The sequence below is a fragment of the Sitodiplosis mosellana genome, unplaced genomic scaffold (assembly GCF_009176505.1).
Source record: "Sitodiplosis mosellana isolate CC-2019 unplaced genomic scaffold, AAFC_SMos_1.0 Smas_scaffold_6064, whole genome shotgun sequence".
In the NCBI taxonomy this organism is placed as follows: Eukaryota; Metazoa; Arthropoda; class Insecta; order Diptera; family Cecidomyiidae; genus Sitodiplosis; species Sitodiplosis mosellana.
In genome coordinates this window covers 63,263-79,592 of record NW_022601305.1, presented here as the reverse complement: position 1 = coordinate 79,592, position 16,330 = coordinate 63,263, and the positions used below count along the sequence as shown (strand labels likewise).

The 16,330-nt window shown below is 34.3% G+C and overlaps 2 protein-coding genes across 2 annotated transcripts; both read left to right on the top strand.

Moving 5' to 3' along the window:
• Positions 1-5,915: 5,915 nt before the first annotated feature.
• On the top strand, positions 5,916-13,986 carry LOC129573399 (uncharacterized). The gene is made up of 13 exons (XM_055453890.1): positions 5,916-8,280; positions 8,385-8,431; positions 8,558-8,714; positions 8,976-9,215; positions 9,343-9,389; positions 9,784-9,934; positions 10,167-10,493; positions 10,626-11,524; positions 11,800-11,965; positions 12,063-12,311; positions 12,748-12,794; positions 12,945-13,086; positions 13,254-13,986. Exons 1-7 carry the CDS (start codon positions 8,103-8,105, stop codon positions 10,307-10,309), a joined length of 963 nt encoding a protein of 320 aa, XP_055309865.1. The 5' UTR covers positions 5,916-8,102; the 3' UTR covers positions 10,310-10,493; positions 10,626-11,524; positions 11,800-11,965; positions 12,063-12,311; positions 12,748-12,794; positions 12,945-13,086; positions 13,254-13,986.
• A 772-nt stretch (positions 13,987-14,758) lies between these two features.
• LOC129573408 (uncharacterized) lies at positions 14,759-16,317 on the top strand. Its single transcript, XM_055453901.1, has 4 exons — positions 14,759-15,225; positions 15,342-15,388; positions 15,551-15,707; positions 15,852-16,317. Exons 1-4 carry the CDS (start codon positions 15,078-15,080, stop codon positions 16,106-16,108), a joined length of 609 nt encoding a protein of 202 aa, XP_055309876.1. The 5' UTR covers positions 14,759-15,077; the 3' UTR covers positions 16,109-16,317.
• The last annotated feature ends 13 nt before the right edge of the window (positions 16,318-16,330 follow it).

Here is a 16,330-nt window from a genome sequence, read left to right as displayed (position 1 = left end):
GAAAAACGCTTATGCTATTATTGACTTTGTAATACAATGAAGTAAATCCAATTTTTAAAATCAAATCCAAAAGTAAACATTGCAAACCGTTTCAATTGTCAATGGTTGTATTCCAAGCTCTAATTTAAAAATCCAATAAATGGAATTGTATTTGCTATATGTGTCCTTCAATTATAATTGAAATGCGGCCAGAAATATGTGAAAACATCACTCGATTTGGTCTATAAGTACCCAAAATGTTCGTAAAGGATCATACTAGATGTTCAAAGGCAGAAAAGGTAGACATCATTTGCTTTTACCTGTCAAATCGAAGCTCATGTTTGTGATTTGCTCATTTTGGTCTGAAATTTGTGTTATATGTGTGAATCAATTGTCGCCAAATTCCATCCAAATCGCAATCTGACAAGTACCAAAATGTTTGAACAGATTCGGGCTACACGACACAGGTCAAAATCTGAATGAAAGTTCACCGCCTGGGTGACTCGTGGAGCAAAAAATGTAAAAAATTCCGAAAAATTGCCATTTTTTCGATCATTTTGCACTGTAACTGGCCCAGAACGCCTTTTCAATGGCCAATGTCTTGGTAAAAGTTGTAGATATTGACAAGCCAAACAGAACTTAATTATCAGTTTTTGTTAAAATTTGGTTAGAATACTGGAATCGGTCGAAATGTTGCGATCTAAAATGACTTCTGAAATCGCTGTTATGAAAATTTTAATATGGGGCGTACCATGGGTTTTTATATGGTACCCATATGCAATGTTTGCGCCAAACCTATTTTTTGAGGTATATTTTTCGAAACTGCCCGGGCCTTTCAGATGAGGGACAACTTTTTTTTTTGGAGCAGTCTAATATTTACCTTTCATACATTTCTGAATAATAATTAATAAGGAAGAAATAATTGAAAGTAAATCCAATTTACAAAATTAAATCCATAGAGTACTTCACACTCTTTTAATTGGCTCATGTTATATTTCAAAATCCAATAAATGGAATTATATTTGTTACTACCATACGTGCCCTTCATTTATTATGTGATTCGAATGGAATTTAATTGCATTTTTATTGATTTAAAACGCACACCTTCTAAAAACTTTCTTTTAAATTACATTATCTGATGTCATCAAACTGAAGTTGCTATAATTCTGCCTATCCAAATTTCGATACTGGAAATCTTTGTCTTCGTAATGATGCATTATTGCCCAATAATTTAGAGCAATTTGTGTAAAGAATCCATCAAATGCTATTCAACCTGTATCACGTCATGATTCTTTTCACACTTTGATGACTATTTTAGTGGTTTTCGAATCGATTTCAAGCCAGTATCATTGTATTCAATCAGAATATACTTTGCACACAACGTCACAGATGAAAGCTCAATGAAACCACCAAGAGAAGCGTGAACAAAACAACAAGTGATATTTGGCATGAAATATAAACCGACGCATGTGACATCACAGACAATGCTGCATACAAATCGAGACACTTGTGCATTATACGGTCAGTAAAAAGTATAAAGTTTAGCCGTGAATATTTCATGTATGTAAAAAAAACTAGTTTCGTGAATGTATAGGTTGCGAAACAGATGTTGCTGCCAGTCGTACGATGAATACGGCTTGATGCGTACAGCGAAACGAAAACCGTGGCGGCAGAAATAGTGTCTGTGTTAGCGAGTCGATAAAATGACTGTTTGAGCAGCTAAACAGACGATTTCCATTTGAAGTGATGAATTGTGGTTATTCGATCCCCTAGTACAAGTTGATTGGGATTTCATTAATTAGTTTAGTTTTGTTCATTAATCGTAAACGTCAATGGTTCCTCACGAAATATAGTTTTATCTATCTCGGCCGATATGTAGATTTTCGTAGAATTAAATTACGAAAGTAAAAAGTCGTGAAATTTTCGAAATAAAACCAAAAATGTATTGTTCTTTTTGGAATAATCGAAAAAGAAGCCAAAGGCATTGAACCTCGAATATGTGTCTCCACCGATTCATTACATTCGTGCGCCTCTTCAAGTTCACTCATTCGTTTGAGTTCGTATTTTATAACAAAAATGAACTTCGAAACTCATAAAACGTCGTTACATTGAAACATCGTGCAAAATTCTAATTTCACCTAATGCTTCTACCGTGTGTGTAAATTAATAGATACACGCGTGTCATAAATGGGCATGCCTAGAAAATGAGTCATACGCATGAGGCGATATAATAAGCGAATAGCGGAATTGGCGACTACAAATGCGAAGTTTGCAACTGAGCGTTCAGTATAACGATAGCTGTTGTCGTCGAAACAGCACTTTGTTCACTAGTCCGTTGAAAGTCGAAGTGTCAATTTTGACGTTGAACTTTTCAATTTGAAGTGTCAATTGAATTTGAATAATTGAAGTTCAAGATATTTTCATACAATTGATGTGATATCAATCAGTCGAGATTCAATCAGTGTTAGTCGCTTCGAAATGATGAATTGTCACACAAATTGTCGATTTGATTGGAAAGTCGCCGGAATAGCCGTCGGCTGGCTAATGATGGTGTTTAGCATTGGACAAATTTCCTTCTTTGTTTGTCTTATCTCATTTTCCGGCTCCGAAATCTTCTTCATCGTTACGCTCTGGATATTTGGTGAGTGTTTGCTTTTCCGGGTGTTGAAGCAATTTATTGGGTTTAATGTGTGCTTTAATTGGAACAAATCGTCTTAAATTGTGAAATGTGATGATTTTTAAAGAAAAACAAACCGTGGATATACGCAACTCTTTAGAAAATAACTCAGGAGCAACTCTTTTAATAGAAAAAAAAAGTGTTTGCATTGACTCGAATATGAATAACATAAGAGCATTTCACACGTAAGAGTTTTCAGGTGACAAAATTTGAGTGTTATTAGTGGAAATATGTGAAAAATTTAACGAACTACATAGAAATATACGTGGATTTGATGAGAATTTGTGAATGTTTGATAAAAATTTGGTTCAAATCTGAAAGAATATGCAAGAAATATGCCTTGTTTTTGTGAATATCAAGAATTTCTAGTGAAATAATTTACGAAATTCAGCTTATTTTTCATGAATCATTGTGAAACTCAAGTGAATATCCATATCCAATTTTAATTTCTACGATCTTTTTCTAGTCTTCAACAGTCTGGCAACGATACTGTGGTTATCAGGGATTTCAAAGGTAGGCCAAAATTCATGTGAAATTCGTATTTTTGTTCGATCTCAAGAGTAAAAAGTTTTTTTTTCACTAAAAACTGTGTGATTTTCGTATTAATTTCAAGCAAATGAACCTAAATACGAGTCTAAATGTGTAAAATTTGATAAAAAATTCAAAATTCTCGGAATGAAACAGCAACATTTGATTAAAAAGATGAAATTCCGGGAATGAAAGAGTGAAAATTAATTAAAATGTTGAGAATTTTTAAATGAAACTTCAATTGAATATTTCTCTGGTTTCTTTTGTTTCACATTGTTTGAATTTCATGAATCGATCGATGATTCATTTTAGATCTAAAACCAATTAAATCTTATTACTATTGTTTTTTTTAATACGAAATTGAAACGATTCAACAACTGTTTGAAACGAAAATGGAATATTGAATATTTTAAATAGAATATTAGTCATGCATTTAAGGTGAAAATCTAAAATCTAATGAAAATCCGTTTCTTTCTACCAGAATATGATAAGATTGATGCTAGCAAGTTTAATTTGGTGGGGAATTTCGATGCTGCTTTGGCTTCGCTTCATATGCCTTGTCCGACATAGGCTGAAATCTGAAGACAGTCACCGTCTTGTTTTACTGTATGCGCTAACAGGTATTTATAGATTATTATTGAATATGTATAGAGCCGGAAATTGGCGATGAAATGAATCAGTAAATGTTTATAGCAAATCAAGTTCTTCGTTGATCATCAAAGAATAATTATCTCCCAATCTCATTCAATCAAAAAAGATCACAGATTGACATTTCATTCTCTTCAATGATTTTGTCTTTTTTCGACTTTTGATTTATTTTCTGGTGATATTTTCTGGACTGTTTCTTATATTTTTCGAATTATTTTCGATTCTTTGATAAATCTAAATTTCTTCTCTTTTTCCCCAAACAGGATGCTGCGTAGCACTGTACATTCTTGCCGTGATAAGTTACAGATCGTTGAAAGGGGTGATCGATAACAAACGACTGGAAGCGATGCGATTGGCCGTTTGAATCATATGATGTGATAAAAATGGCGAAACTCGCCGAAACTAGATATTTAGAGCAAAGTTGTATTTGCCATTTAAACCTAATGATAATATTGACTGTAACGAGATTTTAAGTTCTATTTAATAATTCGCCATTAAATAATAAAAAAAAAACTGAGTCATTTTGTATTAAGACATTCGTTTTTTTTTGTTTATCTGTCGAATGTGAACCAGAACATTTATTTTAATAAACACCGCCAAGCTCTGGCTGAATATAATGTGGGTTTTTGATTAAGGTTTGGCCGGAAAAGAGTGCAAGACTGTTACATATTTAAAATAATAAACATTTAGTAGCGATAATTTTTCATAACTATCAGTTCTCGCCTCGTTAAAAACCTGGCTCTTTTCATACATCATGCGGTATTCACAATAGTAGGAACATGAAAACGAAAAAACAGTCATACAACCAAGATGGAAATGCTTGATATTAGTCTATGGCAAACGGTCCATGATAACCTTTGGTAAACGTTTCCAAAGGAACAAAGGCTATGTGAAGCGTTTAATTACACGTTTAATTTGAGACCCTAGGACAGCAAAAGTCGTCGCTCAATTTATACCGGTGGATAAATTGACGAGAAGTTTTACGTCTTAAAGGCAGATCCATGTTGATTGCAGAGTGCATTGAGTTGACATGGACTATGATTTGAAGCGTAACTAGAGCATTTGATGCTAATTATGAATAATTCAAAATTGATTTCAGACATAATAATATTAAGTTGCCAACTCATGGATGGCTACAACAAAGCACAAAATCAAATTTTACAATAAATAATAAGTGTAAACATCACAGATAAGCATCATCATTTCCATACACATAAGAGAATGTATGGGGAACAATTCGTCAGTCTTTTAGTATCGATTTTGCTGTGTGATTCGTGTGCGATGAGTCGAATACCACGTAGGTGGTTGGTATCTGGGGCAGCCCCACTCTTGTTTGTTTCAATCAGCAGCAACCTAAATGGCATTCGGGCAATATGCGTTGTCATTGATGAGTTTGTCCGCTTGAGATCAGGATCAGGTTTAACGGCAACATGAAAATCGAAATTTCATCATTAATGTGGGCAGTATCAAGGTGTTCTCGTGGAGAACATATACAAAAAATGAGGTTACCTGGGTGAGAAGTTGACTAGGCGGCCAGGTAGTCATTTAAGTTTGCAAAGCGATCCAAAAGTGGTGTCCGCCATTCTGCGAACCGATGATGCAAAATTCTTCTTTGAGGTCGCAGCTGTGAACAGTTCCGGCACAATGTTCGCCATTTTGCACATTTGAGGAATTGGAGCTTCGCGCACCAGCTTCATGTGCTTGTCATTCACCTTGAATTGTTCGCTGTGTCTCAATGAACGCCCATCATTAAGTGAGACTTGGTCACTAACTGTTGGACAGTTAGCATTACCGTTGATGATGTCGTAGAAGAAAGTCAGTGACGCGTTGACACGTCGACGGCGAAGACTAATCATGTTCAAGTCTGACAATCGCTGCTCGTACGGTGTGATTGAGTATTGGTTATGCACGGATGGGTATTCACGACGAGCGTACATAGTGAATTGGCGTTGCACGGATTCAATTTTGTCGCTGTGAATTTTGTGGAATGGAAGCCATACCATGGCGCAGTAATCGAGGTGCGATTGAACTAATGCAAAATACAGCGACTTTAGTGTGGTGACGTCGGTGATATCATGGCAGAAGCGTTTGACAAAGCCAAGCGCAGCCGTTGCCTTCGAAGTGACATGATTCCGACTGTTCAGAATGTTAATGACCCAAAATGATTATTTGTCAATTGTGGCACCCATGCGAAACGAAAGCGTGACAAGACAATGAATGGTCACAATACACGCAGACGCATGCTGTTTAGCAGCGAATGTTGTAAACAGCTGCGGGAGAGTGTGTGTAAGTGTGGTACATTAGTAATGTAATACATAACACATGGCTGTAATTAGTTATGAACTAGTTGATGCTGGTTACTGCGGTCCGTTTGCATCTATGTTTACACTAAGGCGACATTATCACTTTATTAATTCCACGTCGATCCTTGAGTTCATCATTTAATTTAGACGTTGGAATTTCAAGTATTCTTTCGTTGATTTAGTCACTTGTTCAATGGAATTTCAATCAATCAAGCCCGTTTATTTTGATTTGATTAGGTTCAATTCCGAAGTTTGATTTTATTGGATTCGCACCAAATCAATGAATCATTTCAAATGATTTGAAAATGTTTTCGTACAAAACAACAACGCCTTCTAAGGTGTATAGCTATTTTAGATTCCAAGGTCATCTCATACGTGAAATTGGGCTATGATAAAAAACCACTCATGTGTCCAAAGAAAAATCAATAAGCGAGAATTGTTCCAGTTTGAAAGCTGTTTTTGGCAAATGTTTTAATTTGAAGCAACATTCAGGCAATGGAACTGATTGCGACCTCTAGTTTAGAGCGTTTGAATTAATTTGAAATGGCAAACACAATATCATATTGTCAATATGTGCAATAAGTTTCTTGAGTTTGAAAAGACAACGGTAGAATATGCGTCAAGAGATTCTTTCAAAGACTTTCGAACGGTCCATTTTCACCGTTGTAGGTTTACTTTTACTAAATTTTCACATGGGCTACGGTTCAAAGAGTCTGTGATTCAGATTCTGAATTTCCGAATCATAGACTAAGTCTTAGTTACTAAGAAAATCAATGATTCATTGAACTAATAGTCTCCAATTGGATACCATTAGTTGGCTCTATGTGGCGGCGATGAACTTCACCAACAAATCGACTGTGGAACCAGTGTCAATATAACCAATATCAACAAATTTTGTAAAATTGCTCTCACCAGATCAGGCAAGTGAGTTCAAGGGATTTATGCTCGTTATTACGGAGAGGTACTCGTTACACGTTGAAAGTTTTCAACCATGGCATTTTTTTCTCAATTACATTGGAATGAAGGTATTTATTAAAGTTTTCGTGTGGGTTCTAAATGGAAAAGTGGAATTTGACTTTAAAAACAAGTGGGTTGTCAAAGATGTACAAATTCCAACGTCGAGTGTAATAAACGTAAATTAAAAATTGTTTATCTTACGGGAAAAAAACAATTGAAATTGTTGTTCTTTTGACTCTTTTCTGTTGAAATTCGTTATTCTTTTCTACGCAAACAAAATCCATTCACAGAAAATTTGTTTTCCTTCTTCAAGTGAACGACCTAATGTTTTTTGGTTGATTTGATGCAAAATTCCCATGAAATGTGATAAGATAAGATAAAACGTTCAGTCGATGCGCGAACACGTCAAATAATGATGACGTTTGCTCTAAAAATGTGTAAAAATGCATAAATTTGATTATAAATAATCGGAAGCGCACACATTATAAAGCATATGATCGCAACCGGTTTTACAGATCGTTGCGGAATTTCCGTCCATGCGGACAGTGCCGTTAAAGCGGCGATCGCCAAAGCAACGTTCACCTTGTTCAGTCGCAATTCGGCATTGAACCAAGTGTCAAGTGCATGTGCATTTAGTGTTTTTTATTATATTTCTCGCTTTATGGGCATAACACCTTCAGTTTTTTTCTCTCGCAAACACCAAAAAACTTGAAAAAAAACATAACTTTTTAAGTGTTTGAAATTGAGTTTCAAATTCTGAATGAAAAGTAACAAAAAATATGAAACAAAACACCGGTTTGAATTTGAAATAAGAATTTTCGAGCTTAAATTCCCGCAATTTGAAGTGCAAATGAATTGAAAGTGAAGTGCACTACTTTTTCGGCCCAAGTTCAAGGTCATTTCATCAAAAATACGTATTTTTGAATGTAAAACCAAGAGTTTATTTTCGAAATCATTTCTTTGAGCGGTGACTTCATTTCATTGGCGAAATTTCATTCAAAATCGAGAAAATGGAAGCCGGTCAGCTGAGCAGCTGTTTGAATTGGAAATGCACCGGCAAAGATATGTGCTGCATAGCAATTGCATTTGGTTTCGGGTTTATCGCATTTTTTGCCATTGTGTCTTTGCATTTTTTTGTTACGGACACCAAATTGGAAATCAAAATTTTCTTCATTCTTTTGATCCACAGTAAGTTTTCAAAATGGAAATCCGATATCATCAAAGTTTTCATTACATGTAAAATTTAATGAAGATCAAAACGGTTAATTTGTGTCATTTTCACATGATTTCAGTATTTTATTTAGCGGCTTCAATTCTGTGGCTTATTGGAACAATTAAGGTAAACTAAACTCAAAAAATTTTGATTTCCCACTTTGCAAGACAATTTTTTTAACGAAGAAACATCAGAAAATCCATTTTTTCCTTACAATAAAAAGAAGTTCATGTCGATCATGGATCATTTCAGAACAAAACTTATTATTTGCTAGCGGCACTCGTTTGGTTTGGTATTTCATTGAACTTAACAATCGGTCTCGTGTTTTACGGTATATTTCTGAAGACATCGCCCGATTCCATTTGCTATCCGTATTATTTGCGTGATCTACAAATTTTCGCCGCAACAGGTATTTTTTAATGTACTAAAACCAATTCTTCTAAAACTTCGATAAAGATTAATTGGCGATAATTGTCTATAGGTTATGGATGCTTCATTTTTCGTTGAAAAAATGAAAAAAAAAAAACGTGGAAAAAACATTCTTTTAACTAATTCGTGATAATTGTCACTAAGATCAAACAAACACAAAAATTCTTATTCTAACATCTAACCGCTATAAATAAATTAACTTAAAACAAAGGTTAAAGTTCATTTCCGGACATATTTTCAGCGTTCTTCGTGGCTTTTTACTTTGTTATTATTATGATATACATATCAATGAGTAGAGTTAATCAAACATCGGCACCAAAGAGTTTTGCGTATGTTACTGCCTGGAATTTTGATTGGGAAGTTGCCGGAACAGCCGTTGGATATATGATTATAGTGCTCAGCATTGGACAACCGTCATTTTTTGTCTTCTTTAATTTATTCTCGGAAACGAGAACTTGCGTTGTTGTTACTGTGATTTTTGGTAAGTTCGACACTTTGATGTAGTTTAAATGAAATCAGATAAAATTCGATTAAGCGTTACTTCATAAAGTAAAGCTGTGCACAACAATGAAATAAATTGAAACTTCAATATTTCACCATTTTTCCAGTTTTCAATCTCTTGATGACCATCCACTGGCTCTATGGCATTGCTCTAGTAAGTGATTTGATCGAAGTAGAGATTATTGAAAGCCGAAATGACCTGAATTCAATTGGCAAAAGAGCGAATATTTTCTTTTTCATCAAATTCGAATTGATGAACTTGAATGAGCATGTTCCTCGAAAGATTTTCAGCAATGAAATAAAAAAGATTTTTTCGCAGACTTTTTTTTCTATCAAAGTTTGATAAAAAAAAATGTCTGAATTTGATCAAATTTAGAGATGAAAAGAGAAAAAAAATTTATGTTCCAATTTGTCAGCATTCATTTTTTGGCCGTTTTCGCAAAGTTGAAATTTTAAATTTTAAATACAGACCACTTACAACGGGCATTAGAAGCAAATCAAAACAATATCTCACAAATCGATTCGAATTTTACCTCCTTCATTTGCAGAGACACACGGGATTTATGTTCACCGCGGTCGTTTGGTATCTGCTCGTCCTGACTCTCTGGTTATATGTCACAATCTACACCATATACGATCGAATGTCCAAAGGCAAAGCATTGTATCAACCTCGTGATCATTCTCTTTATGCAGTGACAGGTACTAAAAAGTTTCATTTCAATAAAAAAAAATCACTTCCTTAATTATTTTTCATTGCATTTTCATTCAAAAATTAGAATTAAATTTCACAATTTAAAATCGATCAAAAGACACTAAAAATAACACACAAAGTTACTTATTACGATATTATAGTGAATTGATGTATTATTGAAAAGAACAATGATGAAAATTGTAATAACATTCTAAATCATTTGTTCTCGCTCTATTCCAGCCATTGGCATTATTTTATATTCCATCGCTGTGACGAGCTACGAGTCAATGAAGAGAGAAAATCGACGAAGAATACAAGAAATTCAACGGTTCGATCAAGTGTTTATGTTGGCGCCCACTGACCATAAAGAATTCGAAGTCTAAAATTGGTGATCGTTAGTAGCGGTGCGCTGCCATATATATGCCAATGCCGAATAAATGAATAAGCAATAATGTCTAAAATACAATCGCGATAACATCTCCATCATTCTCTCATCATCATCATCATCGTCTTAAAATAAGTATCTGCGTCTGGCGATAAATTCCAAAAATACGCAAAAATACAGTGGTGAGCATCAATACTTGATACCAATTGTGATTTATTACGAAGATAAATGTGTTAATATTTGTGTTTATTTCTCGTCGATTTTTCGGACTTTTGAACCTATATTGCGACACACAAACACACACACACACACAGTCGGCTATTTCATTCCTTTCTCACTTTCGTATTCGCATTGGGCTTGTTCTTAGGAGGAAAAGACCAGAAAAACAACATGTAAGAATCGCATTCGCATATAACGACGCGCAAAGAGAAGGAAAAAAAGTCATTTGTTTATGTGTGCCATAAAAACACATGTTTATAGCCGGAGCTGCGGTCGGTTGTCATGTAAATCAACAATGTATGCACAGTGTGCTATAATCAGTATCTCAACGGTTGTGGAAGCAGACACAGTGCTTTGTTCATTTGTCGCGCGTTAAGCGCTGTTTGCCCTTCAATTAAGTTTTCTTATCGTGTTTTTTATTTATCGTGTGAAGAAGAACAGCATTTTATGCAGTTTTGCAAACGAGCAGAATTCAACGCATAAACAATACAACAAATTAAAAAGAAAATAAAAAAAACAAACGTTTGACTCAAGTCATCAAAATGTGTTATTGTATTCATTTGAATTGTATTCAAAAATGACGTTTTCTTGAAGCTAGAAAGCGATTCGAAACCACAAAGCAATTTAGAACGAGAAAGTGATTCAAATTTAGAACTACAAAGTGAATAAAAAGTGCATTCAATCATCAAAATTTTGCATTTCAAAGTTGTTGTGAATAGAAGTCTCCGACGTTTCCAGTTGAAATTGTGTTCAAAGTGCGAAATTCTCTTAGTTCACAATGGAAAAGAACAAATCAAAACTCTTTGCAAATTGGAAAATGACGGAAAAAGTGGCGATTCTTCTTGGAATCGTGTTTAGCATTGGATTCGTTGCATTTTTCGCACTGTTATGCTCATCAAATGACATGAGCTATGTTCGAATTGAACAATTTTACGTACTTACAATCAGTTATGCAGTGGCTCTGAGCTTGTGGTCATACGGAATAATAGTCAAAGTGAGTTTAACTAGGGATTTAAACTATTTTTTTTTCAGTGAAACGATGCTAAAATTGTTCTGTTATTTTTGTCTGGTCGAGAAGAATCAAACGCATTTTCCTCCCAAAAAAAAGAGCAAAATCGTGTCCAAAGTGCTTTCTTGTGAACAAATTCGATTTATATACACGAAAGAATTTGATTTTTTACGGAAGACTAGGCGAAAGAATTACATTCTCGTTCTTTCCAGAGATAATTATGATTATTATTTATTAAATTGATGTTTTTTCCCCAACAGAATAAAAAAAAATTCATTAACCCAGCAAATGCTGGGTTGGTTCTTTGGGCGGTGCCTTTAAATCTCTGGACTGGTGCCATTATTTTTGAAATATTTGAAAAAATGTTCTACCACAGTAATCTATATGCGTATCATATTCGAGACATTTCAATTTTCATCACAACAGGTATTGTCCATTGAATATTTGAACCTTTTTTTTTTCGGAATGAATAACATCAATTAAGTGCTATAAATAAATCAACATCACATCTCCTCTTTTTCAGCAATGTTTGTCATCTTCTTTTTCATTATTTTGCTGAGCTATAGAGCAATAAATAGACATGAATTACGGATGAACGGATCCAATGACATTCGATTGTATATTACAAATGGTACGTTTGATTGGAAAGTCACGGCGATGGCTGCTAATTGGCTTATAATGGCTTTTAGCGTCGGTCAAACCGCATTTTTTCTCTTCAGAGTGTTTCCAGAAACAACAGAGACTTTTTTGTTTGCAATTTTCTTGATATTTGGTGAGTTTTGGATTATTTAATAACTATTTAGAGTTATTAGTAGCAATCATGCGCTAATTAATCATAGTACGACACATCGGCCTTAATTAAGAGCCTATGGATCGATCGTTTTTCGGATATTTTGATCAACCATGACAGTTGGTAGTTAAACTTTGATCAGATTTCATCCCAAACTCGACGAGTAACCACATTAAAGTCCATTTTTCACAAATTAATCACTTTTACTGAGGGCTTTTTCTAAGTCAATCTGATTTATTTTGCATCAATTAAGAGTAAAAATGGCGATTTTTGAGTGTCAAAAATGTTCTTGACTCAAGATTCTCTCCCAGAAAACTATTTCTTGTTACTCTAATGTGACAATTATGAATTTTCCAACATTTCAAATCAAACCAAAACTAACCGTTTCATTAAATTCTCTTTTTCTCCACTCTTACAGCCTTCAATGTAGCCGCTTCTATATCATGGCTCCATGGCATTTTTTCCGTAAGTTTTTCTTTGTTACCAAGCAATATGAAATTATGTTGCAATAATTAGGTTAAACATGTAACTTAAGAATATGGATTTTTTCACGTTGCAACATTGTAGTTCTTTACAATAATGTAAACTAATGAGACTATATTGTCTATTCTACAGAACAAAGTCGGTCGAATGCTAGCTTCATTGTTATGGTGGCTAATGCTTCTCTGTCTGTGGATCATTTTCGTTTTTTTCATCAAAGATGACGGGCGCATTATGAACAATCAACGGCGAAAAAATATACTACACGGTTTAACAGGTATAACTGGAAAAGGATTTGAGCTATTATTATTTAATTACTCCATGTTGACGTTATTTAAAAGAATAATGTCAGAAGTAATTACGCACGGAAGTTTTAAGTCCAAGCCCAGACATTTAATTACGTTCTATTCTATTAACCAGATTTTGTTTAAAAAACTTTTCCAGCTTTTTGTATTATCGTGTATTTTGTCGCTGTTATGAGCTATACATCGATTAAACGATCCATCCACACGAAAAGACTAGATGTGGCGTACACAGTGGCATCGACAGCAAATCGAGAATTTTATATCTAGTACAGACTTTCCATTGCAGAATATCTGGAATCAGACTTTGGATTTTGATTCACATTTGGAAATTAAATTGATAATCTATCATATAGCTAGCTCCTAGGCTACCTCATCGTTCGATTTAAAAACATTCTCATATTTTATGAGCATATCGTGCATTAACAACGATTAAAAGCATTCAACGATCTTTTTTGCACTATGCATGTGCAAATTACACAAAATGTATGTGATAATATTCGAAGATTCACTTCGAAAATCCACAAAATTAAGTTACCCATTCGAATTGAATGGATTTTTTACATTATTTATTCAATATTGGCATAGTATCTTAAACGAATTTTAGTGATTTTTCGTTGGCTAAATTTAGGTAAATGTTATGGAATTTTTTAGTAAGTTTTTCACGGGACCAGAATCTCGGTTTAATTAAGTTGAAAACAATCATCGCAAAATTATGAAATGAGAAAATAAAAAACAATAGCAATTTAAAGAAGAAGAAAAATCCAACCTCTCCTACCAAATAACGCTTAATCGTAGAAATGTTTAAGTTATAAATAACTATTGTTAAAGAAATCTCTTGAATAGTGAATAAAAATTGAAAATTCGAAAGTGAATGACGATAATCGTTTCATTGAACCTCAACAACATTATATTTCATTCTTCGACTGAACGGTGAATCTACCCATCTAGTTTGTTTACATCTTGAAAGCTTCGATTTGAAACCAATTCCTCTTTCGCTATTTTCATCACCAAGTCTTCGAAGAAAGTATTTAGTTGCAAAAACGTTTCTGAGGATTCACTTCGTGTGTTCTTTGATTTCAAATCCATTTGAATTTCGCCCGAAACCTGATTTCATTCGTCCAATGGCATTCGAAAAGTGAACGACTGCGCCAATTGTTTTCGTTATCTTGAATTCGTTCGTGAACTCGTTTATGGAAATAAACTATATTTTTTGTGTAATCAACGGTTTTATATTCAATTCCCCTTTTCCTTGCAAAACCATTTCCAAATCTCTTCTCTTTACCTGTTCAACTTCAACTGGAGGTATTCTGTTAATCACTTGAATCACGAAAAGAGCAAAGATCTATGTTTGAAACCACGAACTCGCATGCAAATAACGAAATTCAAAAAAAAAAAAAAAAACTTGAGTAAACGAAATTCTTCATTCGAATTGGAACTTGTCGAATTTGAGATTCGACAACATGGTGTTCGTTTACAAGACAGCGATTCGCTAGCCGGTGTCACGTCGTGCGTTTCAATGCAACAAATACAAGTATTCCAGCCACAGTATAAAGAACAAGCCACCCAGCTCCGGTCCAAGCATGTGTGAGATAACAAAACACATGTTTATTGTCAAATAATTCAGTGGCGTTGATCGCATGTGTTTGCAGTATTACGCGATCGTTTGACGTATAAACACATTGCCTGTGTTCAGTATCGAAATTTGTTTCAATTTTGAAATGTCACGTGAAGTTTTTAGCCGGGATTCATTTATTTGTATTTTGAAGTGAAAAAAAAAATCAGTTGAGTTGAGAGAAATGAGTTTTATTCACATAAAAAAGTACTTTGTAGAATTTGGACGTAAATCTGATGATAAGTGAATTAAAAACATTGTCTATTGACGTATTCTCAAGGTCATTCGATCGTAAAATACGTATTTTGTTACTGAAACATTGGTGATCGAAGGCATCGGTCAAAGTTTAGCATGGAGAACGGTCAATCGAATCGATTTCTGAAATGGAAACGCACTGCAAAGACACTAGGCATCATGTTTGGCTTAACATTTATGATCTATTTTGCCGCTGTATCTTATCTGGTGGGAGCTAAATTGATAATACCAGTCTTGGTATCGGGTAAATTCTACGATTGTTTTCGTGTCATTTTGACTCACATTCGCAATGTGTTTGAGCAAAGAACACACAAAATAAACCAAATTCTTATCTTTTTGGCTGGTGGATGTCTTTTGCAGTCTTGAACTTGGTAGCCACGGGCACATGGCTGCATGGTTTGGCTAACGTATGTATATTTTGAATTGGAGAGAGAGAATTTCAAATCAATTCTGTTCTTCAACATATCCAACGATGATTTCAAATCTCTAATCTCTCACGTAATCATCAAGTTTTTTTTTCTTTCTTGGATATTGAAATTTGAAACTACTTTTTTTCTCGATCGTTTCAGAATAAAACTGGTTTTTTACTACTATCGCTCATGGCTTGGGGCATTCCGCTTAATGTCATGATTGGTCTCATTTTCTATTTTATACTTCAAAAACCGCTGTTTCGTGAAATTGTGCCGATATATTCGGCCCATGAAATTATCGCATTCGCTGTGACTGGTATTTATATAAACGATTTCATTCGTTTTTTTTTGTTTGACTTAACAAAAATTTCTTTGCTTATATTTCATAAAGAAACAAATGTGTTTACAGTTCTGTGTTCTAAATTAAAACTTCTAATTGACGAAATTCGTTTGTTTTCAGCACATTTTGTACTTTTTTACTTCGTTTTGATCGTCAGTTATCGATCGATAAAATTGCACGGAAGACGGACTGAAAGTGATTTTGACTGGAAAATCGTTGGCATTGCGGTCGGTTGGCTTGTACTTGCATTTAGCATTGGGTTGACCACATTCTTTATATACTTGTCAGTTATTTATAAAGCAACAATTGCCCTTCTGGTCACTTGTTTGATTTTTGGTGAGATGAATTTTCTTTTCAATTTTTTTTTTAACGTATAAACTTTTAGCCAAGACCAGCTATGGCAATTCTAACCAAACAAAATACAAATGAACCCGTGAGCATAAAAAGAACGTATTGACTCTTCGCCGATGAATACGAAACGCAAAAAAATCGCCGAACAAAGTGAAACACCAATCTGTTATTGGATCAATATGAAACATGAAATCGTTGGCCACTATTTTATTTACGTTGCGCTTTGTTTCGAAGCGCGGCAAGTGTTT